This window comes from Eublepharis macularius, chromosome 1 (genome assembly GCF_028583425.1).
Source record: "Eublepharis macularius isolate TG4126 chromosome 1, MPM_Emac_v1.0, whole genome shotgun sequence".
NCBI classification, from domain to species: domain Eukaryota; kingdom Metazoa; phylum Chordata; class Lepidosauria; order Squamata; family Eublepharidae; genus Eublepharis; species Eublepharis macularius.
This window is the reverse complement of record NC_072790.1, coordinates 255,017,725-255,036,845: the sequence shown is the minus strand read 5'-3', so window position 1 is coordinate 255,036,845 and position 19,121 is coordinate 255,017,725. Positions and strand designations below refer to the sequence as shown.

Sequence of the window (19,121 nt, the reverse complement as noted above, 5' to 3'; positions counted from 1 at the left end):
GAAGTGCCACACCAGATTCAGGCACAACGCTTTCCTGGCTTCCCAAGGAGGAGTCAGTGTATGGTAGCGTCAGTACTGTACTACAAAAGGAAAGCCCACAGATGAGGTCCGAAGACAGCCGCCCTCCCATGTTGTCACTTCCTAGTGTTTGAAGATAAACTTCCTCTGCGCATGGAGGCTCCATTTGGCTAATGGTGCTAATAGCTGCTGATCGACATCTCCTCCTCCATAAATGTGGCTAACCCCCTTTTAGAGCCATCTGCAGCTGCCATTGGTCTCTCATGAGTTATGGCAGCACCTGATCCCCAGAACCGAGGAAGAAGAGCAACCCAATTCATATGAGGACAGAGGCCATGGTCATTTCTGTAAGGGGAAGCATTTTTATGATTCCCTTTCCAGAAATTAACTGCAGTGATTGTGCTCCCTGGTATAATAACAAAGGACCAAATTACGCCCTCCCCCCAGTATATCTACCATGAATGGAAGATGGAATGGGGAGGTGTGGAGAAGTGAGACAGCTCCTTATCTCCCCCCCCCTCACCATTTCATTAATGTTGCTCTTCCTTCTCCTTTAAGCAGACAGCAGCTGCTAATTCACTGCTGGAATTGATTCAGGCTGTAAATGGGTTTTGATCTGCCTGGATCACCCCCAGGTGGCCAGGGATGGGGAGGGAGAGGAGCAGCCACTTGTAGCCGGCCTCCCACTGGCGCTGAAGCCGTTGCCAGCAACAGCTGCCCGGCTCCTGGGAGCTGCGTCGTCAGCCACACAGAAATCAGGCCAGGCTGATGTATTCCAGTCTGTCCCCAAGAGCTGCTCCGAGGCCAGGCTAAAAGACCATCCCCTTCACCACAAATCCCCCAACTAAAGCAACATTTCAAAAAAGCAGATGAACAATGCTGGGGGGGGGGTCGTCATGGGGGCTCTCCAGTTGCTGTGTGTAGTGAGACCTTAAACTCTTCCTCTAACAGTCTGAGAGAAATGAGATTCCCTAAGTCAGAGAGGGAGCACCAGAAGTTGAGCGGGCGGGACGGGTGGGGGATGCAAATCCAGAAGTGGAGTGCAAATTCCCGCGTGTTCCATCCCCACCTCCAGTTTTGCTTCAGCCGAACCTTATGGGAGGGATGGCTGTTGTGGGTTTTCCGGGCTGTATTGCCGTGGTCTTGGCATTGTAGTTCCTGACGTTTCGCCAGCAGCTGTGGCTGGCATCTTCAGAGGTGTGGCACCAAAAGACATCTTCAGAGGTGTAGCACCTCTCTGTCTTTTGGTGCTACACCTCTGAAGATGCCAGCCACAGCTGCTGGCGAAACGTCAGGAACTACAATGCCAAGACCACGGCAATACAGCCCGGAAAACCCACAACAGCCATCGTTCTCCGGCCGTGAAAGCCTTCGACAATACATCTTATGGGAGGGCATAACAAACCTGAGAGCTTCTCCCGGGGAGAGCATTAAGGCCCCCTTCCCTCTCCTCAGCCTACCCACGGACAGCCTACCCCTTGGCGTGTGGGCGGTGGACAAGCCTCTCTCTTCCTCTGGCAGCTTATAAGCCACGGCGATTCGTCAGCCACGCTGCCAAGGGGCAGGACACGGGAAGTCCTTGGGGATTCAGGAGGCGTCCTACCACCAGATCAAGGCCCAGGTAAACAGGGCCAACGGTTTGAGACAAGCTAGAGTGAGTGCCCAGCTATTTCTGATCAAATTGTGCCATCGGAAAGGCAAACTCCCTTGTGTTCCAGCTAGCGCAAGTTTTTGTGGACTGGAGCTCACTTTATGAGGTGCAGGTGGTGAGTTATCATTAGATAGATATTTATTTTCAAGGTTAGGAAGAAAATGGTTGTTTAGGGTATTTATATAACTCAAGGCAACTTACAGTAATAAATTACAGACATAATTATTTATTAAAACCATGAGATTTGCAAGCTGTCCCATAAGCTCTCAGGGGTGACTCCGCGGTGCTTGCTTCCCAGAAAGGAAACCCCGAGGGTGGTGCCTCCATCGCCCACAGCAGAACAGTAGCCACAGAAAGGCCCAGGTGGGAACAGTTGCTGTTCTCGAGAGGGAGGGGTCTGCAAGGTGACCCCCCCCTATGCAATGGCTGCACTGGGGCAGATTGGGAGAGCGAGCCCTTTCGAAGAAATTGTCAAAGCACAGTCCAAGGGCCATAAAATACAGGAAGGAGAAGCCTGTTCGAGAGGCTGTGGTTGGTTCGGTTTGTCTGGGGAAGGTGATGGAGCCCTGTCTGGTTCTACTTCTAAGGATGACTTTCCATTGCTGAGGCCTGAAAAAGTGGACGTGCTAATTATAAGCAGGCAGCCTCCCGTGCCTAGGCTCGCCCCGTGTGGCTGGTAGCATCCAGCCATGCCAGGAGGTGAAAAAGGCCTCCCTGAGGGAGGGCACAGTCCTCCTGGCCACTTGGAAAGAAGTGCTCTTGAGGCTCTCTTCGAAAAGGTATCCATGACCTGAACAGTGGAGGAAGTTGCAGAGGCCGTTCGCAGCAGTAAACAGACCAAGGCACCTGCCTCCAGCTGCATGCAGAGGAGCAGGGATTTCCATCTCTTTGGGGGATCCCACGTCCCCGCGATACTGCATAATACCTTTCCCGGCAGTTGCTGGGATGGACTTTCCCATGTATGCGAATGATGGCCTGAGGTCAGAATCCAAGGGTACATTTGAGACAGTGTAGAGTAGTGGTTGGAGTGTCAGACTAGGCTCTGGGAGACCCAGGTTTGAATCCCTGCTCTTCCATGGAAGCTCTTTAGATGCCTTTATGGCAGTCGCCCACTCTCAGCCTAATCTACCTTGTAGGGTTGTTGTGAGGATACAGTGGATGAGAGGAGAATGATGTAAGCTGTTTTGGGTCCCCATTGAGAAGAAAGGCAAGACATAAATGAAGTAAATAAATAATTAAACCATTTTGCCATGCTCAAGAACCCCTTGAAAGTGTCACTAAATGAAACGACTGAGAGATGGGATTCCCTTTGGGTGGCTTGAGCATCTGCCTGGCCCAGGCTGTGGCAACAAGAGTTGTGGAAGACACCTGGGGCTGTGCATAGCAATAACCATAGCAGGCAACCTTCGTGGGACTGTGTGTGTGTGTGTGTGTGTGTGCACGTGCATGCGTGTGCGCACGCACACATGCGCACGGTGAAAAGCTCACACCAGTGTGGATTTGAAGCTTTGACCTCCTGAGCCTTGGGTTTCTCGAGCCTCTCCAAAGACGGGGCTTTTAGGGAAATTGCCGTTGTGGAAGAGCTGGAGCTGCCGAAGGGGGTGCTGGGCTCGCTCCTTTGGGTGCCAGATCGTGGCCCCTTGTAAAGCAGAAGGGCTTCTTTCCCTTTTCCCCATGCAACAGCCACGGCAGAGCATTTTAAATGGAAAATGGGATAGAAACGTTTCTACAAATAACTGAGCAACTGTTGCATTGGGCAGAGGAGCCCCTCACCGTTTCCTCTTCAGAAAGAGTCATCGTTGCATTTTGCTTACACATGGGTCAGACGTACTTGCCACGCTTGAACTGAGAAGAGACATTCTCAGGAACCACACTGGGACGGTGGCTGCATGCCAAGGCCCGAGCGGCTGCTAGTTGTAGCTCCTGGCCTGCGAAGAGCGGAGGGCAGCGTCTTCCCCTCCTAGAGGAGCTGCGCTCCTTGTCGGCCAGGGCTGGAGCTTTGTCCTGCTCCGGGCTTCCCGCCCTGCCCCCTGTGGCTTGGGAACCATTATCTCCACCCAGCAGGCTGCCGCTGCAGCCCTGCAGCCTTGCGGTGACGTTGATGAAGATGCATGGGGAAGGCTCGCTGGTTATGGACCCTCTTATGGTAATTACTGGAGGCTTAAATGCTTGGCTTAGTGGTCCCTTGCCAATACCTCCCACACAGAGGGGCGGGGGGGGGGAGCCCTGCACTCTTTGCCACTTACAAGGATGCCGGTCTTACATTTCAGAGGCCACAAAATCTTCGCATTGCAAGAAGGCCAGCAGCCCCTGCCCCCTCCGCTGACCAGCCTGCCGCACAGGCCAGGAAGGCCCAGGAACAGGGAGCCTGCACAGCCAGGTGCCGTGGGCCACTAGCCAGTGGACATGGGTGCCAGCCAAGGCATGGCCTTGCTCCTCCCCCGAAAGCTCCCAAGGCACCAATGGCCAAGCACCACCCACCCAGGAGTGCCTGGTGAAACCACCCTTCCTGGACCCAGCGGTCCCAAGAGGTTGCCTCAAGAACCATTCTGAAACATTGCAGGCTAGAAAACGACGGGGGGACCTGGTCCTCCCTGAGAGTCAGTGGCATGTGCAGGTATATCCACCCTCATCCGAGCTCTCCCCTTCTTTGCCACTTGGAAAATACACCTTTACAGAATACGTAACACTTTCTAAGGAGGTATTTGTCCACATCTAGCCCGTCTGGTTCAACACCTGTGTCCAGCTGTGGTCAGTCAGTTGCCCCAGGGAAGCCCAGCAGCAAGGCCCACTGCCCCGCCCTCCCATGAAGCATGACCCCCCCCCCCAGCATCTGACTGTCATAGAGGCACTCAGCCTCTAAACCCGGAGGGCCTGTTTGTGGCTCACAGCAAACAATAGATTTCTCCTGTGTGGACCTGCTGAACCCCTTTCCATATCCATTTAAGCCAGCGGCCCCCTCCACAGTGTGCCCCACAAGCCACGTACCTGTTGTATGAACCTGTACCGCCCTTTGTCCGCCTGGACTCTTCTGCCCATTCAGGGGGGGATCTGAGTTCCAGAAGAGCGGGAGAGGGGTAGCTGGTGGGATGGTGTGTCATGATTCGGACAGCATTTCCAGGGCAAGAGCCTGACCCCCCCCCCGGTCCCTCCTTGTTTTTCCACACGTATGACTTTGTCCCAGGCTGCCTCCCGTCGGCATGGGGTCTGAGCCCTGACCTCCCAGACCATGCCAGCTCCCCCATGGCAGCCACGGGGCGCTGATTCCTTGCTTGCCCCTGCAGGGTCGGCTGTGCTGGCACAGGAGGATGACCTGGCCTTGTCCCTGCAGTTCATGAACTTGGGCACCAGCCCCCCCTCCTCAGCAGAGAGCAAACTGGACGCCCTGAAGACCAACTTCATAGAGAACCCCCAATACTTCTGCAGTACGTGTGAGTGCCCAGGCAGGGGTCAAAACACGCTATCCTGCTTTTCTTGTATATTTTCTGCATTTTAAAGAGTGAATGTTGCAAACTAAGTAGGGCTGTAAGACAGGGATGGGCTTCACTGTAGCATGGGGAGAGGAGAGGGTCCGCCCTGAGTCTTGGAGACGACTGCAAGGAGCTACAGGAGAAGCCCCCCCCCCCATCCTGCCACAAAAGGCTGCTTGGAGGGAGGGCAGCTGCCAGTGAAAGTGATGTCAGCCAAGTCTCAGGCATCTTGCAGGACTTCTCTGGATCTGGAGCCTGTTGAGGTTTCTTGCCCAGCTGCCCCCTGCGGCTCTATTGTCTCCTGCGGCAGAGCCCGGGAGGCCTCGGCCATCCTAAGGCACTCTGGCTTCTCCTCCTTTCCTGAAACCAGAGTGCCTGGCTGCTTAGGAGGAGCGCATGGGCAAAGAGACCCCTGTCTCCCTACAGGTGTCCGCCACATCAAGCGCCGGGACATCGTCCTGAAGTGGGAGCTGGGGGAGGGGGCGTTTGGCAAAGTCTTCCTAGCAGAGTGCTACAACCTTAGTCCTGCCCAGGAGAAGATGCTGGTGGCTGTCAAGGTGAGGAATCCCCCGAAACGAGGCACCTTCCCCCCTCGGCCCGTTGGGTCTCTCTCTCTCTCTCTCTCTCTCTCTCTCTCTCTCTCTCTTACTGCGTGTGAATGTGACAGATCCTGTTCCAAAGTGCTTTACATGCAAAACTGAGCTTTCTTCAGAAAAAAGGGGGGCAAATTTTCCCAGGCAGCCTCTTCTCCAAGACGCTCCAGCCGGGCTGGTTGCTCCCTTCCCCCTTCAGCGGGAATGGGGGCCAAGCCGAGACCCCAATAGGCGATTAGGAGGCTGACCAGCCCTGGCCATCCCTCCCGTCTCCGCGCTGCTTCCTACTGCTGCCTGGGGCCAGCGGGGTGTCTGTCACCTGCGTGCCTCATCAGAACCGTCTTCCTTCCTTCCGAAGACTCTGAAAGAAGCAACTGAGAATGCCCGCCTGGACTTCCAACGGGAGGCCGAGCTGCTGACGGTGCTGCAACACGAGCACATCGTCAAGTTCTATGGAGTCTGCACAGAGGGGGAGCCGCTCATCATGGTCTTTGAGTACATGAAGCACGGAGACCTCAATCGCTTCCTCCGGTCAGTGCCTGGGCCCTGCCTGCACCAAGCGTATGAGGGGGGCAAAAGGGGCGGCGGTGGGGGGGGGTGTCGTGCAAAGCAGGGGGGGTGGACAGAGAGGCAGAGGGCACGAGGCATTTTCGCCTGGGCACAGTGCACAGCGGCTGTCCTGCCCATGCAGAGAGCAGCAGCTGTGAGAGTGGCTGGATCTGGGCCCCATGGTCTACAGAAGAGGAGGAGGAGGAGGAGGAATGGCTGTGCTCGACTCCTGGGAGATGCTTGCCCTGCCTGCCTCTCTTTCAAGCACTGCGGCCCACCCTCTTCCTGGCCAAGAGAGAAAGCCAGGCTGCTCTGTGCAGAAGAGCAAATCCTACCCCCTGCCCTGAGAAACATGGCAGTTGACACATACGGGTTGCCGTGCCATGCTGTCCCGCTGTTACACAGAGGCCGCCCGGACTCAGGCGCATGTACATTTGGGTGCATCTGAGGGGAGCACCAGACGATGTGCTGGCATTGCCAAGGGCCCCTGATCCCCCCCCCCCCCGCCAAACAGCAGTGTGAAGGTGTGGCATGGCCCTGTTTGCTTCCTGAGGTTCTTGGTGCACAGAACTGCCCCCGCCTGAGCTTCTCACAGCCTGCCCCCCCAAGTGCCGCCTTCCCCCTCCTTTGCTCCATTATGGCAGCAGCCATTCCCCCACCCCCCACTAATGCAATCTTCCCTTGCAATATTGATTAGATTAACTGTCTGAGAGGCTCAAATTGAGGGAGATTGGCCATCAGCTGGAATAAGCAGAGGCTCTTTCGATTGGCCCCCCAGGTATTGCCAATAGCCAGGAGCTGCCAACGGCCCTGCTGAGCATCTCTGGGATGCGCTCCACAGCACAGCTTTGATGATTATTGTTATAAGACGTGGCATTAATGGCTGTGCTTTACTGGAGACCCGGGTGCTTCATCTGCCACTGTCAGCCACGCTTTGTGTCAAGCGGGGCCCCGATGAGGGCAGGAGAGGCTACCTAAGAGAGAGAGAGAGAGAGAGAGAGAGAGAGAGCAGCAGAAACGGGGAGTGAACCCATTTGGAGAAGCCCTGCTCCGCTCCTGTTTTCCCAGGAGAAGTGCAAGGAACTGGAAGAAGAAGCCAAGGGTCCTTCCTGTTCCCCACCCTCTCCCATGTCCCACTGACAGAAGGGTGGCAAGAGGGACCGTGGAAGGGGCACAGAACAGGTGCCCGCCCACCACCCGGCAGCTGTCTTCTTCTGTCCCCCTTCACATATCCCCATGCATACCTCCGGTCGTTCCCTGGCATCAGTGGCCCTGCTTGTGCAGGCAGCTCCCCTAGCCACAGCGCAGTGGCCTGCTCTGCGTCTCTCTTTCATTGCCACACAGTTACTTGGGTCGTATCACTCCTACTTCAGATCTCTACCCCACCTCAGTAGCAGGCTTGGCTGTAAACTTCAGACACAAACAAACTTGTTAGTTTTAACTGCCCAGGAAACCCCTCGGACAGAACCTGGAGCAAAGACTGTAGCTTTGCTGCAGAATTGCCACAGAAGCAATTCAGACTCACAAAGGGGCTGTCCTGCCACACTGCCTCATGCGCCAGTTTAGCGGTGACACCAGGCCACTCCTCCCTCCCCTGCAGGTCCCACGGGCCAGATGCAAAGATACTGGACAACGGGAGCGGCCAGTCCTCCGGTCAGCTGAACCTCAGCCAGATGTTGCAGATCGCCACCCAGATTGCCTCGGGGATGGTCTACCTGGCCTCCCTGCACTTTGTCCACCGGGATCTGGCAACTCGGAACTGCCTCGTCGGTCACAGCCTGGTAGTGAAGATCGGGGACTTTGGCATGTCCCGAGACATCTACAGCACCGACTATTACCGGGTAAGTAGTGGTCACAAGGAAACCCACTCTCTGGCCTGGAAGGCCTCCCCTGTCCCCGAAGGAGGCCACTTGCCACTAGCGGTCTGGCCCGCCTCTTCCAGCCAAGGACCCCAGTGGCCGCTTTGCTCCCCTGCTGCAGGGGCCCGGCCTGGACGGGGCATTTCACTCCCCGCCTCTCCTCTGATTGGCTTCCCCTTGCTGAAGCTCCCCCCTCTCCTGCCTGCCTGCTTTCCACAGAAGGGCTCCTTTGCCAGCCTCTGCCGTGCCGCACCTTGCAGGCCCCAGCCCGGTAGGGGCTCATGGCCCCTTTTTCTGTCTGTCAAAGGTCTGGAGAACATCGATGAGCCGTGATTGATTGTAGGAGATTTATTTATTTATTTATTCGTTGGTTTGTATCAGTTTCCATTCCGCCCTCCCCACGCTGGCAGGCTCAGGTCGGATTACATTGATGCACATTAAAATTTGCATTCCACCATTTAAAATCACAATAAATACAATATAAATATTTAAAATACAAATACAAAGCAGCACAAATAGTTCCCTTTAGTCCGTTTCCAGCCGTCACTTGGAGGTGGATGTTCTGATAGGAAGGGCCCCGTTCTACCCTGTTTGGCTGGCCGGGGCCCTGCCCAGCATCAACTATTCGCCTGGTGTATGGCGGAACTTATAGCCTGGCAGAATTTATAGCTGCTTCCCCAGAGACCTGCTTGAGGAAGCCAAAGAAAGAGTCAGTAAAGGCCTCTCTGAAAAAGACCCCCTCCGCACACGCACACCAGACCCAGCAGTGGGATGCCTTGGATTTTGTCCAGAGTAGCGGGCAGCAGGAGCCATCTGCTCCTGGCAGGTGGGTTAGTCCTCTAGAGGAGGGTGAAGGAATGCGTCTCCCCGCTCAGCGGCAAGTGGCTCCCTGGGGACCCGACTGCTCTGCCCTGTGAAGCCGGGGCTGCCAGCTGCTGGGCCTGAGGAAGCCGCCGGCTGCAGCGGAGCTGAGGGCCCATCAAGGCCTCCCGTGCCCCCCACCCCCCCGTTTCCCCTCAAGGGCTCTGAAGGGATTTGCCTCTGTGGCAGGCAGGGAATCCACAGGGGCCACTCCGGCTGAGCTTTTTCCCTTTTAGCTTTTGCCCTGGACCCGTATTCATATTTAATGGGGCCTGTGGTGGAAAAACCTATAAGCACTTAGGCAGTGGAAACAAGGGAGGCCTAGTGGCGAGGGGGCCGGGGAGTTTCCATTAAATGGTTAATTAAACGGGGGAGAGAAGCGGAAAGTGGGGAAAGTCTGAGGCGGATGGAGCCAGGGAAGTTCCCGGCTTCTCAGGGGCCGAAGGAGCCTGCTGCCGCCCTTGTGCTCCAAGGGACTCACTCGCTGGCCCTCGGACAGTCCCCCTTGCTTGGGAGAGGCAGGAGACCTGGCACGACGTGTGAAAATGCAAGGGGAGCAGAGGCGGGGGGAGAAGTTATATGGAGGTCTTTCTCCAAACAACAGCACTTCAGGTTGTCCAATATTACCCGGCAGCTGGCAGAGCAGCGAAAAGGCAAAGTGAATCTTCCAGCCGCGCAAACTACGGAAGGATGCCAAAGCAGCTGGGTGAGCTCTCCTGCCTGCCCATCCCTGGCAGGAAATGGCACCCTTCCCTGGTGCCCTTGTGGTCCCGAAGGCTGCTTGGCTTCCAAACCTCTCTGCTGATTACGTTTTATCTGCGTCTTTTTAAATCAGGCTCCAAGGAGCTGCAGGCAGGATAGGTGGTTCTCCCCTCCTCTGCTATATCCCAACAACAACCGTGTGTGGTAGGTTAGGCTGAGAGGTTATGATTGGCCTGAGGCTACCCAATTAATTTCATTGTGGGATGAGATTTGAATTCAGGTCTTCCTGGGTCTAGTCCTACCCAGGCACCCTCTCCCAGTCAGGTCTTGCGATCTGGGTTAATTGGCTCTGGAGAACCCTTTCATGTCTCTTGATGCCCTTGGCTAGATGGTGAACCTGTGAGATAAATTTCTCTCCAGACAGGCACTGCAGTAGACAGTTCTGTCACTGTGCAGCACCGTGGGAGTCTGCCAGCTCCTTAGAGGTAAAACGTCCTGTCCCTTTATTTATTGATGTATTTAAAACATCGATATGCCTACTTTTCTCCCAAGTCTCTGAAGGCTGCAGGTGCATAACAATAACATAGAAACAAGTTGATAAAACAAATATTAAAACAGTGACTATAAAACCGTGAAAAACTAGTCTAAAAACGCCCTATGCCCCCAAACTTCTCTGGGACAGCCCTGTTTGCAGCCTCTCTGTGCCGCTATGCTGATATTTATAATTGTATTTTAACTGTGTAAATGAGATGTTTTTAGAATCGTTAATTATAATAGTTTTATATATTTTAACCTTTATGTAACTTGTAATCTGCCCTGAGCCTGCTGGAAATGTGGGGAGGGCAGAATAAAAATCAGAAATAAATAAATAAATAAATAAATAAATAAATAAATAAATAAATAAATAAATAAATAAATAAAAAAAAAAAACTCGGGCGAGTAGGAGCTGTTCCAGAGGCCTGGGGCAGCCGCTGAAGAGGCTCGAGCCTGACTGTGGCAGAACGTGCCTGAGACAAGGGGACTGCTGAGAACAGGCCTTGCCGGGATGAACAAATCTGCTGCGCAGGAGCAGGCGGGGAGGGGAGGCCCTTCTAATATGGGGGCCCAGGAACAGAAAGGGGTTGAAAGGTAAGTGCCCGTGCCTTGAATTGGACCTTGAAAGAAATAGGCAACCAGTAAAGCGACCTCCGAATATGAACAGCAGGGTCCCCCCAGCTCGCCCCAGCAAGCAAATGGGCCGCCACGTTTTGTACCACCAACAGTTCCCAGATCTTCTTCAAGGGCTGCCCCACGTAGGGTGTGTTACAGTAAACTAGTCTGGGGTTTACTGAAGTGTGGATTGGCGTAGCCAGATCAAGCACCTGCAAACTGGGGTCCAGCTTCCTAACTGGATGTCGTGGGAAAGAAGCATTTTCCTCTTTCCTGGACACCCATTTCTCCATCAAGAGACGTGGATCCAGGAGGAGCCCCATGTCCTGTTCGAAGCAGTGGCCCTTCCTGCCAGCATCACACCCACTTTATCTGGACTGAGCTTCCGTTTGCCCTCCCTTGGCAACGCGGCCACCACTTTGAGACTCTGCATCAAGGACAGAGACAGCAGCCGGTGGCTTGTTCGGAGTCACCTCTAGCTGGGCGTCACCAGAATCCTGAGGAGACAACCTCCTGCTCTCTCTCTCTCTCACTGTGGGAGGCAGTCTCACATAAATATTATACAACAAAGGAGACAACACAGAGGCTCGTGCCCCTCCCCCCAGTGCCAGCTCCCCAGGGTGGGGGGTGGGGGGGGCGTGATTCAGACCCTCCCATGGCAACCCACTCTGAGCAGTCTGATAGGAAACGCCAGGAGCTGCTCAGCTCTGCGCCGCAGAGCAGATCTGGCAGCAAGAGCGAGGGACTCCCTTTGTCCACCTGAAGGCGGAGCTCCTCCAGAAGGGCCACTAGAGCCACACTTTAAAGGATTGAGGGCAGACCATCTCATCCAGGTATCTCTGGAGCCGCTGCACCACTGCCTGTCCCCCAAACAGGACCTGCTTGCCTAGAACACCTTCTTGAGTAAGGGTATGACAACTGCCTGTTTCAGGGCTGTGGGGAAAAGGTGCTTGCAGTCCTTTGAGGGCCCTGTGCCCCTCCCATGCAGGATTTTATGAAACAAGAAGGGCAGAAGGGAACTCTTTTCCGGTTCCATCCGTTGGATTTTCAGCTGGGTGGCCGCGTTCGCCTGCGGTAGAAGGGCAAGATTCAAGTCCCGCTTTGGTGAAGGGAGCCTGACTCGTGGAAGGAGATACCCTGGGCATCTTGTTGGTCTTTTAAGGGCTACTGGACTTGAACCCGGCTCCCCTTGAATCCAGCCCAAGAGCCGCCCCACTCCCCAGAACCTTGTCAACGTCAGTCAGGGAAGCCAGACAGGGATGTTATTTACCAAGTGAAGTTTTTTACCTCCATGCCGTGAAAAGCTTCAGCTGCCCATGTCCAAGCATTACACTTCTACTAAAGGAACAGAACCTCCTGCGATGGCATCAAAATCGCAGGAGGTCATAGCCCCTCTCTATACTGCCTTGGTCAGGCCGCACCTGGAGTATTTATTGTGTGCAGTTCTGGAGGCCCCACTTCAAAAAGGATGTGGACAAAATCGAGAGGGTGCAGAAGAGAGCAACGAGGATGATCAGAGGCCTGGAGACTGAGCCCTACAAGGAAAGGCTGAGGGCCTTGAGAATGTTTAGTTTGGAGAAGAGGAGGTTGAGGGGGGACATGATTGCTCTCTTTAAATATTTGAAAGGCTGTCATTTGGAGGAGGGCAAGGAGCTGTTCCAGTTGGCAGCAGAGGGTAGGACCCGAAGCAATGGACTTAAATTACATGCACAAAGGTACCGGCTGGATATTAGGAAAAACTTTTTCGCGGTCAGAGTAGTTCAAAAGTGGAATCAGCTGCCTAGGGAGGTGGTGAGCTCCCCCTCACTGGCAGTTTTCAAGAAGAGGCTGGATGAATATTTGTCGGAGATGCTTTAGGCTGATCCTGCACCGGGCAGGGGGTTGGACTAGATGGTCTGTACGGCCCCTTCCAACTCGGTGATTCTGTGAACTTTTTTTCTCCAGGCCTGTTGGCAACCCTGAACTGTGGGCTGGCACAGACTTGGTATTCTTGAGAGGTGGCTCCCCCATCCCCCATGACTGAGTGCCTAGCCCTTGTTGGTACCAGGTTGGGTCCCCTGAGACCCCAGGAGTACAAACGCCCCCCCCCCCCAACATACACCGTGTCCTCTGATCTGGCTGATGTGAAAAAGCACCCCCCCACACCCCCCCACACCCCCAGGGAGTCTCTGCACCAATGACAGAAGGCAATTGTGTCACGCCTGGCTAAAGGTTCTGTGAGTTCTGATCCAATGGACACTGCTCAGGGTTGCCTGACCAGGAGGTGCTTCCTCCTCCTCTCCCTTTCCGCTGCCCACCTTCTGCCCCCTTCTGTGATGCACAAACTTGTGCCTTAGGTGTCCCTCTCGCCAATCACAATAAGAGACACACACACCACGGAGTCCTGTAGAATGAAGCAATATATGATTGTTTAATTTAAACAATGGAGGAGCCCTTTTACACAGGAGTAGGTGGTCTCCTTGTGTCCAAAGCTCATCAAAGCTACAATAGAAGTGCGAAGCAATTTATACCCTCAGGTTAATTATAATAATATCACAATATTCTAATAGAATCATAGAATCATAGAGTTGGAAGGGGCCGTACAGACCATCTAGTCCAACCCCCTGCCCAGTGCAGGATCAGCCTAAAGCATCTCTGACAAGTATTCATCCAGCCTCTTGAAAACTGCCAGTGAAGGGGAGCTCACCACCTCCCTAGGCAGCTGATTCCACCTTTGAACTACTCTGACTGTGAAAAAGTTTTTTATTTGTTATCTTATTGGCTTGCAGTCTTTGACACAGGTGTCTAGGGTTAATTTGATTGGAAGAGCAAGTTTAGGTCAGCTACTTAATTGGGGGAATTCCAAGATTTGCATCTCCTTATCTTGTCCTTGTGCTTGTTCCCCATGGAAGGACACCTGCCTCCTCCTGCCCACCTCCCTTTTGCTAATGTTACCTTCGACGGCGCCGTGAAGTCTCATCTTGGCAGCCTTGGGGGGGGCCTTCAGATAACTGAGGTCCGTGGACAGAAAGGAATGTTCCCCCACTTCTGCACTCTCTCCCCTTTTTGCAGCCTTGAGAGAGAGAATGCCACAGGTGGCTGACCTAGCTTGCTACATTACTCAGTTTCTTCAAAAAGCATTTGTGTGACATTTCTACAGGTGCCTCTCTACAAGCAATATATTGTTTAGCCCTCAGTTCTTACAGAGTTTTAACATGTTTTAACACACATTCTTCTTTGATCTTCTTATTTCAAGTGTCATATTATTGCAGGTTGCATTACAAATACTACAGTGGCTCCTGAGCATAGAAAAGGTGCAAGGCATATAGTACTGAAATGGTATATATAATACCGGTATATATAATACTGGAAGGCAGAGAAATGGTATATAAAATCCCTTTCTTCAGATCCATATTCCTCACTTCCTTGCAGGTCGGGGGTCGGACGATGCTGCCCATCCGATGGATGCCCCCCGAAAGCATCCTGTACCGGAAGTTCACCACAGAGAGTGACATTTGGAGCTTCGGAGTGGTGCTTTGGGAGATTTTCACCTATGGGAAGCAGCCGTGGTACCAGCTCTCCAACACCGAGGTAAGAGATGGAGAGGGTGGCACTGGAAACTAACAGAGGCTTCGTGAATGGGAAAACGGAGCGGAAGCTTTGCATGAGGTGGGGGCCAATAACGCCCCCTGGTAAATAACGTCCTATTAAGCTTCTATGGAAGGAACAGAACACTTTGTTCCCGGGCAACTGGCAACCTTACCCAGTGACGTTCCAGTCACAGGCCTGAGACACCGGCCTCCTTTTTTCCTCCAGAGAGGGCAAAGGCCACAGGGAGGCCTGTGCCCAGTCCCAGACTTTCATTCCTGCCATGCCCAAGGCCGTTTGCGGTTGGCAACTCAGGTTGCGCAGTCCCTGAATTGTGTGTCCCTCCGCCTGCTGCATTGTTCCTTGGATGCCTTATGCTGTCTGGCTGCATTTCTCCTCTTTCGTGACTCTCTAACTCACCTTGTCTCACTGAGAAAGGTGGGCTGTACATGAATGAACAAATACATTTTAAGTTTCTGATGTAGTCTCACTTCCTGAACAATTGAGCCAAAAACACTCAAAATGGCCCGTTTCTCTTGAAGGGGAGCTTCAGCATGGGCCGTAGGACTAGACGCCCCTGGCCTTCCGCCAACATGAATGGAAGGAGCAGGTCGGTGCCAAGAGGGCAGATGCCTTTCAACTTGCAGCCCTTGCCTGCTGCCATTTCCTCTCCCGTGGTTGCCAGCTGCCTGGAGATAAAGTGTCGGGGGTGGGGGTGGGGAGCACACTGCAGGCCAGGGCTGGGGCAGTGGGCCCTGCCTGTGGGCCTCCCTCTGGGTTCAGGCTGGCCGCTGTTTGAAGCAGAATGCGGGACGAGATGGGCTCCGGGAGGGCTGCTTAGTGCAGCCCTTGCTAGGGCAGCTGAGTGGCCTGGCAGGCAGCAGTAGCGTCTACACCTGCTCCGCATTTGTTGGGCGAGCTGACTTCAATTTCCCCTTGCTGCTTGTTAAAGGGACGGACCGTTTATCTCCAGACATGCCGGCCGTCCTAGCTGTGAGGCTCAGGGCCTGCCAAAGGAGCTTCTTTGTGTCTGAAGCTCTGAGCCTCAGGAGCTGCCCGCTTCAGCTGCCTCCTTCTTCTCTGCCCCCAGGCCATTGAGTGCATCACCCAGGGCCGAGAGCTGGAGAGACCCCGGACCTGCCCCTCGGAGGTCTATGACATCATGCAGAGCTGCTGGCAGAGAGAACCGCAGCAGAGGCAGACCATGAAGAACATCCACAGCCGGCTGCAAGCCCTGGTCAAGGCGCCCCCTGTCTACCTGGATATCCTCAGCTAAGGGTGAGAAATGGAGGCGCCCACCCAGCAGGTTCCCCACCCAGCCAGGACTGAAGACCTCAGCTCCGAAGAGGGGGTGTGCCGTGTAAACACCCGAGACCCCACCTGGGCCCAGAGCCACTGAAACTCTACCCGAGGTTGCCCTCATTTGCATCTGGGACTGGGGGCGGGGTGTGTGAGTGTGTGTGAGAGACAGCTTTGCGGGATAGTGTTCCCTTTGCCTGAAGAGACTTGAACACCTGCGGAGGCAAGATTCTCACCCAAGGACTGCTTCCCCCTTTTCAGTCCAACAGGCACACTCGAGGGGTGGGGGTGGGTGGGGGGCTGCCTCTGGCCAGCCTGTGTCCTCAGCATCGGTGCTCATTGGAGGAAGGGGGCTGCTTCCATGCCCTGCGTGTGTCTCGGGCACTGTATGTGGGGGCACAAAGCACCAACCTTGCCCCATGGAGGTGGCCAGGGCCCCAAGCTGTCTTGCGACTGAGAAATCGGGGATTATTTATTGTTCTAAGCTTTCGATGTATATTATAACAATAGCTTCTGGCGGGATGGGAAAGCGTTCATGAAGTGGGCTGCATTGGCAGTCCAAGCCCGGGTGGGGTGGGGAGAGGATGTGTGCGTGTGTGCGTAGGACTCTTCCACGGGGTGGGAAGTAGCTTTTGCGTCATGGGGCGATTGAGCGAATGTGACTCGAACTACTAAACCAAAGTTCTGCTTGTGAGTTTCTTCTTCGTATAAATTCTAAGTCATCTGGCAGTTGCTCCAGCCTAGGCAAAAGCTTTATTGTGCCACATCAGCTGCATGATCAGGTGTCCTGGCTCCGGGGAGGGCCTAGGACAGCATTCTCATCTGTTCTTTCTACTATACGCCCCCCCCCAACACACACACACACACACACACCAGCTCTAAAGAAAACAGATCAGGGGGGGATGAACTCAGGTGTGCCTCAAACCAAGCAGAACCCTTTTCCTCAGAAGCAAGTGTGGAGTGGAAAGTACTCCTGGAGGCCATCTAGTCCACCCACCCACCCCTGCTCACTGCAGGAATGCACAACTCCAGCACCCCCAAGAGGCGGCTGCCCAGCCTCTCCTTCAAGGCCTCCAGCGGAGGAGAGCCCGCAGCCTCCTGAGGCCGCCTCTTCCACAGCTGACAACCTCTCGCCCTTAGGAAATTTCTCCTCTTACCATGCTGCACTCGGCTTCTGTGTCACCTGCACCCATTTTTGTCTAGTCCTGCTCTCTGGAGCAAGAGAGAACCCGTCTTCTCCATGACAGCCCTTCAGATACCTGAAGACGTTGGTCCCGTGCCTCCATAATCTTCTCTTCTCTGCAGTAAGCAGGCCTTGATATTTCAACCTTTCCCTAAGGGTTTCTAGACCCTTAGCCATCCTATTCTACTTTGCCAACATCCTTCGTAAGACGTGGTGCTCAGAACTGGACACTCCCGTGGGTCATGGGACCCTGAAGAATGGGGGGAGGGGCTGGCAAAAAGTGGAAATGCTGCTGCCCTGCAGGATCAGCCCCTGAAGATCCAACACTGTGCTTCCATAAGCGCATCCCAAGATTGCTTGCACTTTTTAAGCGCGGGCATCCCCTCACCCCCTTATGTCCAGTTTGTGAGTGACTAATGGTGCAAAGCCTCATCGCAGCGGTGGACACCCTTGAGGTCCGTGGGCTTAGAAGGGAATAGCTCCGCTGGGGGTGGCACTGCAAGGTACCTGGGCCTGGCTCACATGTGCTGCTGCCCAGCCAGCTGCTCCACTCCAGTAGGCTTGCCTTGGCTTTCTTCCTCTCTGGACAGGCGGCTTCCTGTTTTCCCCTGCAGAAATGGATTCTGGGCGCCACAGCCGGGCGCTCCAGCCAGTCCAGAACATTTGGGATCCTGATTTTACCTCCCGGTTCCAGAGCCCTGTTTGCCTTGGCGAAGTGCCAGAAGCTGACCTTGGCTGATAGGTCACTGTCTTTGCAGGCAATTCACCCCTTCAAGGATGAGCCGGGGGCAACACGTCTGCTTTAATAATAATGATAACAACAGCATTCTATTTATATACCGCCCTTCAGGACAACTTAACGCCCACTCAGAGTGGTTTACAAAGTGTGTCATTATTGGTTGTTGTGGATTTTCCAGGCTGTATTGCTGTGGTCTTGGCATTGTAGTTCCTGACGTTTCGCCAGCAGCTGTGACTGGCATCTTCAGAGGTGTGGCACCAAAAGACAGGGATCTCTCCGTGTCACAGTGTGGAGAAGATGTTGGCAGGTCATTTATATCTACTCAGGCCAACATCTTCTCCACACTGTGACACTGAGAGATCCCTGTCTTTTGGTGCCACACCTCTGAAGATGCCAGCCACCTGGGGAGGATAGCAGCAGCCGGCCTCGAGCAGAGCGACGGTTCCTGAGCCGGTCAGCAGGTCAGGCACTCCAGTCCTTGCCAGGCACTGAGTGGGAACCTGGACTTGGCGACCGTCAGCTGCATATCACGGATCCTTCCACCAGCCAGACTTTTAGACTAGGTGCCCCTCAGAAGGATACGGCTGCCTCTAGCCCTTCATTCTGAAACTCAATACACAATGTATTGTCGAAGGCTTTCACGGCCGGAGAACGATGGTTGTTGTGGGTTTTCCGGGCTGTATTGCCGTGGTCTTGGCATTGTAGTGACCCCCTCACCTCTGCAGGAGCATACCGTATACCCTGCAGCTGTGGACAAGTTTACATCGGGACCACAAAGCGTAGCATCCAGACAAGAATAAAAGAACATGAAAGACACTGCAGACTTGGACAACCGGAAAAATCAGCAGTGGCTGAACATAGCCTAACTCAAACAGGGCACAGTATCCTATTCCAGGACACGAAAATACTGGACAACACTTCCAACTACTTTGTCAGACTGCACAGGGAAGCCATTGAAATTCACAAGCATAAGCAAAACTTCAACAGGAAAGAAGAAACCTTAAGAATGAACAGAGCATGGTTTCCAGTTCTGAAAAACACCAGGCTAACAAAACACTCCACACCCGACAATAGCCCTGCAGAGAAGATTAGCACATCAAGCACCAATCCATATGCAAAAGAAGCTCCTCAGGATACAGTGAAGCCTCCCGCCATTAGCATTCCACACCCTGGGAAACTCTTACAGGATGATTCAGCTCAGTCCCACCCCTCCTGAGTAGATAAAAAATGACCTGCCACATCTTTTCCACACTGTGACACTGAGAGATCTCTATCTTTTGGTGCTACACCTCTGAAGATGCCAGCCACAGCTGCTGGCGAAACGTCAGGAACTACAATGCCAAGACCATGGCAATACAGCCCGGAAAACCCACAACAACCATCAATACACAATAATATTGTGATTGCCTTACATGGTTCATGCGCCGGGTGTGTGTGTGGGGGGGCGGGGTCAGGGACTCCGGGACTGGGGGGTTTCCCTC

General features: G+C 54.0%; 1 protein-coding gene across 2 annotated transcripts in view; it reads left to right on the top strand.

Annotated features, from left to right (window-relative positions):
- Positions 1-16,439, top strand: part of NTRK1 (neurotrophic receptor tyrosine kinase 1) — a 33,450-nt gene extending 17,011 nt beyond the window's left edge. Inside the window, exons 12-17 of one of the 2 annotated variants that reach the window (XM_054999467.1) lie at positions 4,954-5,094; positions 5,566-5,696; positions 6,091-6,263; positions 7,882-8,122; positions 14,264-14,422; positions 15,510-16,439. In XM_054999467.1, coding sequence (XP_054855442.1) covers positions 4,954-5,094; positions 5,566-5,696; positions 6,091-6,263; positions 7,882-8,122; positions 14,264-14,422; positions 15,510-15,695 — 1,031 coding nt within the window. In that variant the 3' untranslated portion in view covers positions 15,696-16,439. Of the gene's footprint in view, positions 1-4,953; positions 5,101-5,565; positions 5,697-6,090; positions 6,264-7,881; positions 8,123-14,263; positions 14,423-15,509 lie in introns of both variants that reach the window. The other variant, XM_054999459.1, reaches the window with a different exon arrangement.
- The last annotated feature ends 2,682 nt before the right edge of the window (positions 16,440-19,121 follow it).